Below are 9,610 nucleotides of genomic sequence, written 5' to 3' on the forward strand. Positions count from 1 at the left end.
CTGTCTCCCCCATTAGGAATTTTAAGTAATAACAACACTGTTCGGCGCATCCACATGACGCAAGTGTTCGGTGATCGTACACCACCCCCACCCCCCTCCTCTACGCAGTTGCTAGTAACATTTATCCCGTCAAATCAAGGACTTGGAAGATTAAAAAAAACAGATGAACTCTTCAGAAGAGGTAATTATCTTGTTATTTTTATTTCCTCTTCGTCTCCAACGCTGAACGCTGCGGTTGTTCTTTCTTAGCGGTGACGTAAAACGCATCACTCGAGCTGCTACACACGAATGTCGCCGGACTACACCATTTTGTAAACATAGGCATACTGAGAAATACAGAGTTTTGTGGAGCTGCTAAGCTTAATTAGCTTTGTATCAACTCATTTGCAATGGCTTGAATGTAACATATTGTAATTGAAATGCCTAGCATTTCTTGAGCCATGCATCACCAATACCAGGGCTTGCAGCTCTGAGAACATGCTATGTGCTTTTGTCCATATTTTGATTAATGATTAATAAAAATAAATGATCCAATAGATTAACTCAGTTGCAGCCCTAGTTTGGCTAAAATAGTTTTGCATCACAGTTCCACCCAAAGCAGTATGCATGCTGAATGCTAAATAAAAAAAAGCTTTAAACAAATTACACCAATGTAACAACAAGAGATACAAAACAAAACTAAGCACTGACTACAGTTTCCACCTCTGGAAACTCCCTTTCCTTCCTTATTGCTACTGTTGAGCCACATGCATTCTTAAAAGCCACTGCACAAGCATCTGTGTAATTTTCTGACTCCACATTAACGTAAGAGCTGAGAGAGTTCACTCATTCTATGGGACCCGTCAGACCCACACTCACCAGGGCTGGTGGTGCTCTGCAGGCTCCCCCTCTTGCGAAAGGGGGATTTAGGTTTAGGCTTCCCTTGTCCATCGTTGTTGGAGGAGGAGGAGGAGGAGGAAGAGGATGACATCTTGCCGCCTGTGCTCCTGTTACTACTGGAGCTGAGTGAGTCAGAGCTGTGCAGTGGCCAGCAGAGGGAGAGAGGAGCACTAGCACCAACGCTGGAGCTCTGTCTCATGGTGGGGCAGCAGGGCAGCAGGACCCATACTGGGCCGGAGGAAGCTCCTCTGCAGAGTTGGCTCCTCCTTCTAGCCAGCAGCAGGTCAGCAGGCGTTCCGCAAAGCGACAAGCTGAAAAGCAGCCCAAGGCTTCCCCAGCTCCTGCTGGGGGCCATCCTTCTTGGTTGCCCTAGCAACCAGGGAATGAGCTTCTTGCAGCCGATGCAGGGAAAAACAGCCATAGAGGAGGGCATTGCAGATCAAAGTTTGTAGCTAGCATGACAGCCAGCAAGCACGGAGATCGACAAAAACCCTGCCAGTTGAGTACCAAGGTGAGTGAAGGACAAAAGTTTTTCCATTTATCTAAAAATAGCAATTAGATACACTGGATATCATGAGAATGTGTATTAAAACCAGATCCAGTTGAATGGAAAGTGACAAAAAAATACAGATTGGTCTAAGTGGATAAGCACAGCTTAGTGTGTGAGCTCACTAGTGAACTCTCAATCTTCACTGCTGGAAAATTCTGAGGGGAGTCAGACAGCCAAATGATGACATGATGTAATAAAAATAGTGACAACAACCAATGCACAGCAAGGCTACATGTAGTAATGCAACCTGTGACAAGTACCGTATGCACCATAGACTGTAAAAGGTATGCACACAACTTTCTCTCACATGGTTCCTGTAGTTTGGAAACATTAATTATTATTACACACTTTTATTTAAAGTGTAGTTACCACACAAGCTTCCACAACGCAGCCAACCTAAGAGAGTAAAACAAATAAAGCTGTTTGTTGTTTTGTTACCAGAACTTTGCTTTATTGACACTTAATGCTTGAGGATTTTATGTTGCAATTTGTGAGAGATTCACCCCTTTTTTCCTCACAAAATGGTTGTACTAATAGGGGAGTGGGAGGGACCGACGCGCGGATGTGCATCTGGTAAGACAGACTACTTGACAGAGTAGTCAGAGCAAAGAGAGTTCCAAAAAAAGAGTGAAGATCCCCATCTAGTGGTATGAAAATGTTATGTAGTTTATGCAGTTTATTACACAGTTGCTCTTCAAGCAGCTTCAGTTTATCAAATTTTATAGACACTACACCACAAACATTTTACTTGCATAAACAATAAATGGGGCTTAAGGGGCTTTGCCATTATTTGAATGCAGAATAATGATAATTTAGTAAGTATGATCATTTTTACCTGCTGCATACAACAGTATAGGCTGAGTCTTTTTTAAATATGTATTTTTAATGTAAACCAACATATGGTCTCAATGGCCAGAAATGTTGTGCTGTAGAACTGTGTTAGATTCTATGTGATGGTGTTTGAATCGCCTGTGCTTTACTGTATTTTTAGAACAATGGGACGGGATAATTTGATTGGTTGTTGAATAATGAGGCCCCAACTCCCAGCTGTAGTGACTCTGCCATTGTATGTATAACACTGAATGGAATTATGGACTATTTGAAACGCACAGAAGAAGGCTTTGTGCTGAAATGAGTCAGCCTTGATTTATTGTGATGTGAGCCTAATTAAAAAGTGCAATGGTAGCATTTTTTCCTGAGCTGTGCTACCTTTTCTTCAATTTTTTGGAACATGCCTATTGGATTTTGGGTTTAGCACTCCACCAAGAATCTCCATTGTTGAAGCATAACCTCCTTTTTCAACTCAGAATAGAGCAGTTTTCAGGGATTGCACTTATAGGTATAGAGACAGCTTAGAATATACTGTACTGTTGCTGTTTCCTCGACCATTGTCCTCTAATTACACTTAAACTCTTCAGAATACAATTAAATTGACGTTGCAACTAGAGGGTTATGTTCAACATTTTTGCAAGTAAACTGGCCTCTGGTATTACAGTCCAGACTGAACTTGATCAACTCTGAATAAAATGCTTAATTTTTATTTAGAATAAATTAAAACATTAAGAAACTGGTGAAATGTGGATCAGATATTTCACAATACAACTGTGCCTGAGACCAAACCTCAAAACCTAGCATACTGATCTCTAAAAGTGAAACACAATCTACAAGTTATTTTTGTTCAAATCAGTGTGGAATAAGTCTAAAAACAAATATCACAAACCAGTTCAAACTATGCCCTGACTATTGAAAACAGACTTGTGCAGAACAGAATCAAATAACTAAAATGTAACCTTTCTATCAAATGAGCTTGGCAAAAACATCTTTCAAAGATACATTATGGTGGGTAACTGACAAAAGTGGAAAAAGTCAAGGTTTATCTTTGCTTAAAAATCTTGTTTCTGGATGTCTCCAGCTTTTTTCTGTTTTTGACCCAGTTTTTGAGAGAGCTGACGCTCACCATCTGGTACAGCAGCAGCAGCAGCAAGGGAAAAAAACAAGGGCCTACTTTTGTCTGAAACATAAATCTTAACTACCCCCATGAATATGTCACACATGTTGCTAAAAACCAAATGTCTAACATTCTCAAAGTCTTACCTGGAACAGCTGTCAATTATGTTAGCCTGATGGCTCTTGTTATTCCTTCTTTGGTTTTCTCTTCGCCTCTTCTGTTTGGTTAAGCTGTCTGTCTGCACACCCTTTTGCTAAAAATGAGACCACTGTGCATATCACTGGCTGCTTGAGGTTTCCCCCACTCCTTCAGAGCAAAGCTCATGGAATTCAACATTTTGTCCGCAGAAGCATACACCAAAAAACAGTTTTCTCTCTTTCCGTGTACAGCCTTTCATAGGAAATGTTTTCACATTTAAAACTTTGCAGTTAAAGGTGCAATATGTAATACTGACAGCTAGTGTTTAAAATAGTTACTGCAGTACAAATTCAAAATACTGGAGAGAGTCGTCTCCCCCGTCCCCTCCTCCCCAGACTCGAAGTTAACGGAGGTTGCCAGGCTGAGACCGCAGCATCCACAACAATGTTGCTAGACGCTCGTCTCACATAGCCAGACTTAATTTCAGCTAACGTAGCTAACGTTAGATGCTGGCTATATTGACAGTCATAAAAGCCCGTGCTCATGTGGAGTTCTGTACCCTACTGACAGACACACTTTTTCGGCTTAGAATTACGGTAGGAACCGCTAAAAACGCAACAACCTCGCCGTCCTCTCCACCTGCCAGACACACTTCCTCAGCTTTAGAATTACGGTATGAACCGCTAAAAATAAGACTACCTTATGGTCCTCTCCACCCGACTGAACACACTTTATTGGCTTAGAATTACAGCAACAATCGCTAAACACACTGTAAACTCAAGGTCCTCTCTTCCCGATTTACAGCCCACCTCTCTTAGCTTAAAATAACACCGTTGTCGGCTACGGCCGCTGAACAGGCTACATGTTGTAAACAGCCGTGGCCCGCCTGACATGGTCTTCCGGTAATGTTAGCAGTTAGCAGGGTTAGCATGGAGACATTAGCCAGGACCAGTCGGGATCACTTTACTGGCTGTGTCTCAATTGTTTTTGCGAGTAACCAACTTGGGTACTCTAGCTATATAATTCAATGTGAGTACACAAATTACATAAAATGCCCGTCCCTTGTAGCCGTGATAAATTAGCCTGAAGCTAAAGCTTACCTGTTCAGGAGGAAATTAGCCAACTCTGCATCCTTTTAGGCTCTAAGCTGTCTCTATCTTTCAAATACATCTCCAATATTTACCCGGGGTTTGTTACGTCTCTGGTCACGCAACTGTTAGAAACATGCCGTTTTTTTTTAGGTTGGGTATAATCTATCTCCATTGATCCCGTTCGTTTGAGTGCTACTTTCATGGCTGTACTAACATTACAGCTGTAGCGTGCTGGGTTTACGTTTTTACAATATATCTGGCAGCCCGGCCTGGCTGTCAAACTGGGCAGTTGATAACAACACACAGGCCAAAACACAGACATTCCGTCACGGAACGGAAATTTCAAAAGGAGAAAATACTGGCATTAGCGTTGTTGTCAGAAAAGATAGTATTTCAACTTGAAAAGTTTTCTTAATATCTGATGATGCATTGGGGTCATTTTTGGATTTATTACAGTAAATATATTACATATTGGACTTTTAAAAGGTTGAGGTTGCCAAACCTGTACGTGAGAAAAGGAAACCCTGGATTGTTTAAGTATTTTACAAAACAGAGCAATGGCATATTCATATTAATAGCAATGCTTCTGCTAATCACCAGGACTTATAGTAACTATTGCAATAACTTAACTGAACTAAGCACTTTTTATTTTTTATTTTATATTTCTTGTTTATTTTTAAGCTTGTTTTTGTTTAACTCACTATAAAAGAGATTTTTGATTAGGCCTCGTTCTGTACTCAACTGTTTTGATCTGCAGTGCCTTGCTATTGCTATTCCAGTTCAGTTTGCCCTGTCTGTAATCTTTGTTGTTGTGAAATTTTACAAACAAAAACCAGTCACCACTTTGATAAACATCACTGAATTGGATACATAGGGTGTAGTCATGGGATGGTTACCATTAGGTTGCCACCTTGGTCATACATAATGACCATAAATGTAACCCATGGTATTCTCCAAAAGCACTACTTTTGCATGTTACTTATGTACTTTTCAACATATTTATCTTAAAATATTAGTACTTTAACTACATGTACTATTTCTACCAAGTTATTATCCGTTTGTTCTTATGCGATCGATGGAAGGGTCTAAAAGAATAGAGGGTGTCATATGTTGTACAAATTGTAAAGCCCTTTGGGGTTAATTTGTGATTTTGGGCTATATAACTGAAGATGACTTCAGTACTTTGACTGAACGAAGATGACTGAACGAAGATGACTTCCACTTTCGTTGTTGCAAGGCGACTAAAGACAATAGAGTGCCCAAGAAAGATCTCTGACTTACTGACATGAAGCATATGTAAGCCGTTTTAAGCTGTTGGAGGTTAACAGTTGCCTTTAGACCTTTTAGGTTAAACGTCCTGTATTTAAAAATAACACTGAGGTGTGTTTTATGTAAGCTTAACCATAACTAAGTAGGCATTGACAGATGTTTGCACTGTGTCACTGCTTGCTGACTTACCATCTGACATTGAGGACCAGCTGTTAGAAGACGTAGACAGTAGTATAAGACAGGAACTGTCCTGCAGAAAACACACAGCAACAGAGCACAGTGACAATAGATAAAACGAAGTTAGCTAGCTAGCTGATTAGCTATCGGTTACACGGAGACCTGGGAAGACCCGGTGTTGTGTCCCTACTGGTTTTCAAACTAACTGGTTTCCGTATGTTGTGTTGACCTAACAGCAGCAGTCGTTGCCTGCCTCTCTCGCCAGATTCGTCACACAATCACAAACATTACTGCCGATTTTGAGATTGCTTCCCAGATCTACTGCAGCGAATATGATGGTATAAGTGAGCACTACATCACAACCACATACAAAAAAGAAATTTAAGAACATATGATTGCAAGATTGTGTCGAGGTGGTTTCGATCTCACAAGGGCAAAAACATGTATCACCTGTAATAAAAACATGTATCACCTGTAACAGCACCTCTACGCTGTGAGCTACAAGGCTCATGGATATCCTGCTTTCCAGTCATCTATTAATTAACTACGTCGGCATCCAGGTAACATGTTGTCTTGAGTTGATCTGAAACAATTGGTTACCTGGGTTTAGTTTAGAAAATACCCGAACATATTTATCACGTTTCTTTCCTCGCGGCTACGGCTATATTGACCACAAGCCTACATTACAGCCCCCTATGACACTATACAGGTCTATGGTAAAAAACTAAAATTTTAAATAGTGACGATCTAACTCAGATAAAACTGTCAACTTACAGTAGCTACACAAGTGTCAAGCGAGCCACTGAGCCAGGAAAAGTCGAATACAAGTGGTAATATTATACCCACAAGTTCTGAAGGCATGGGCGTAATGATTTACACTAAAGCTTTATTTTGTGTAGGCCTATATTGAATAGTAAAACATACCTGTGTTTGCAAAATGTTCTTGCAATCAGAGATGGCAAAAGTACTCACTTCCCGTACTCAAGTAGAAGTACAGATACTTGTGTTAAAACATACTCTGGTAAAAGTAGAAGTACTGATGTAACTTCTTTACTCAAGTAAAAGTAACAAAGTACAGGCTTGGAAATGTACTTAAAGTATAAAAGTAAAAGTAGCCTTGCGAATGACAACCATTTTTTATGCAAAGCTACCTCGACCACACAAATGTTAAAAAAGGCTCTTTATATGCCATTGCCTACATGCCAATATGCCTAAAACATCACATGTATGATTATTGTGACAGAGACTGGGACTGCAGGTTAATAAGATTCTGACTGAGTAGCAAGATATGAATTCAATTGGGATTCTGTGAGAATTCACAGATCCAGTTTCTCTTTTTAAGCTTCCCCTTAACATTTAAAGGAATCTACATGTATGTGTGTGCTCAAATATGGCTTCTGGAAAGAAAATAAAGGATAAAATGTGAATTACTAAACAGATATTAATTTAGAAGTTCCCCATACTTTTAGAGTTACGCAGCACATTCAAACATCTCTCTCAGATAAGGCCAAGGATGATTGGGAATGTCTTGCTGCTTGTCTGCCGAATCTCTGGGATCTCAGTTTTCTTCATTTTCAATCATGTCACCGTCCATACTACTATGTGCTAACGTTACCGCCATCAAGCCGCAATGATTTGCCGCAAATGAATGCCGCCGAATCTGTCGAGTCGTCTTGTAGTGGTGCGTCAAGTGCAACGTATATTCCCATCCAATTAGATTGAATTTGGTATAATATCGAAAAAATAATAACGGTAACTGCACTGAAATTATTTGAAACTAAAGTAACGAGCCAATTTTGTAAAATGTAAGGAGTATAAAGTACCGATATTCGTGTTAAAAATGTAAGGAGTAAAAGTAAAAAGTCGGCACAAAAATAAATAGTAAAGTAAAACTATCTGAAAAATCTACTTGAGTACAGTAACGAAGTATGTGTACTCGATGTAAGTACATGATGTAAGCGATGTTCTAATCATAGTCTGTTAATATTTACATGATATGGTTCTAATCAAACTCCAACACAGCATATAACGTTATTTAAATGATTTAAGGAGCATTGAGCTCAGGCGATATGTTTCTTTCTGGGTTCAATAAGTGCGCCCCTCGTGGACAAAATAAAACACTGCCTAAGCCCAGGGTAACAAGTTGTTTTAGCTTTTCATGTGGCTCATTGTTAGCAATTGTGTATTTTGACAGTATTGTTCAAGATATATCGTCACTGTTTAAAAGTATTTATAGTCATATGTGTAATGTTGTAGGGGCTGTAATGTAGTGATAATATAGCCGAAGAGAATAATGATAAATATGATCGTGTATTTTCTAAGAGTAACGGTTTTATACAGTCTATGGGAGTAACCAGTTGTTTCAGATAAAACCAAAACGAACTGTTACCTGGATGCTGACGTAGTTAAGTAATATATATTAGAGTCAAAAGTGTTCGAGTAGCTCGTAGCGTAGAGCTGGACAGTTCGAAACCAGCTCGACACAAACTTGCAATTATTGTATTTTCTTAAATGTCTTTTTTTGTATGTGGCTGCGATGTCGTGCTCATACCATCATATTCGCTGCAATAGATATGAGATGCGACCTGAAAATCGCCAGTAATATGTTTGTGATTGTGTGAAGAATCTGGTGATAGAGGCAGGCAACACTGCTGCTGTTAGGTAAACACAATATACGGAAACCAGTTAGTTTGGAAACCAGTAGGGAAACAACACCGGTTCTGATGCTTCACAAGCTTCACATAGATAAGGTTAAAATGTGCTTTTCGCTACCTAACGTTATCTTACTGGCACGGTTCACAATTAGCACCATCCACCAGCCAAATGCTGGTAAAATACGCAAATGGCTGGTAGATTTGCTTCACTCACCAGCCAAAAAAACAACTTTAATCTATAGAGTGGTTGGTAAAATTTTAACATTGACTAGCCATTTGGCTGGTGGACGAAAAAGTTAATTTTGAAACGTGCTCACTGACTAAAGTTAACAGTTCAACACGAACCCAACTAGTTATCTAGCTAGTTAACGGTCGTTTAACGTTTGATACAGATACTGACGTGTGTTAACTGTTTCGTCGGTTACCGTTACTTCTCGTCACACCTGAATTAACAGAATAACATATAAGCCTAACAATTTAAGATAACTAACAGTTACCAGAGGCACTCTCACCTTTGCTCGATTAGGTGGATTTTTGTTTTGACGTAAATGCAGTTCCCTCAAAAGGACAACGTTTTAAAGGAGCCGCCTGCTTTCAAGTGTTTAGTGGGTCAAAGGTCTCCAGAGTCAAAGGTCGCCTTAAACCTAAACGCTCACACACACACACACACACACACACACACACACACACACACACACACACACACACACACACACAATGTCTTCTCAAAGGTTTTTTCTCCGTGAAAACCTTTTTTTTAATAAGTACTGTCACTTTAAATAACACAATCCATTCTTAAAATGGGGGAAATGTAACTGTAGTTATTGGTCTATTTGACAGTCACCAGACTTAGCTAGTGGTTGAGGAAATATTCAGACATGTATTTAAGTAGCATTACCACAAT

General features: G+C 39.6%; 1 protein-coding gene across 10 annotated transcripts in view; it reads right to left on the reverse strand.

The window, feature by feature from the left end:
• ampd2a (adenosine monophosphate deaminase 2a) overlaps positions 1–9,350 on the reverse strand; it is a 38,051-nt gene extending 28,701 nt beyond the window's left edge. For 7 of the 10 annotated variants that reach the window (XM_078248494.1, XM_078248493.1, XM_078248492.1 and 4 more), the window contains exon 1: positions 859–1,327. In XM_078248494.1, the coding sequence (XP_078104620.1) occupies positions 859–1,312 (454 nt within the window). In that variant the 5' untranslated portion in view covers positions 1,313–1,327. Of the gene's footprint in view, positions 1–858; positions 1,328–6,064; positions 6,126–9,218 lie in introns of those variants that run through there. The other 3 variants (XM_078248497.1, XM_078248499.1, XM_078248502.1) reach the window with 3 other exon arrangements.
• Positions 9,351–9,610: the final 260 nt, after the last annotated feature.

The sequence above is a fragment of the Sander vitreus genome, chromosome 4, assembly GCF_031162955.1.
Source record: "Sander vitreus isolate 19-12246 chromosome 4, sanVit1, whole genome shotgun sequence".
NCBI lineage: Eukaryota > Metazoa > Chordata > Actinopteri > Perciformes > Percidae > Sander > Sander vitreus.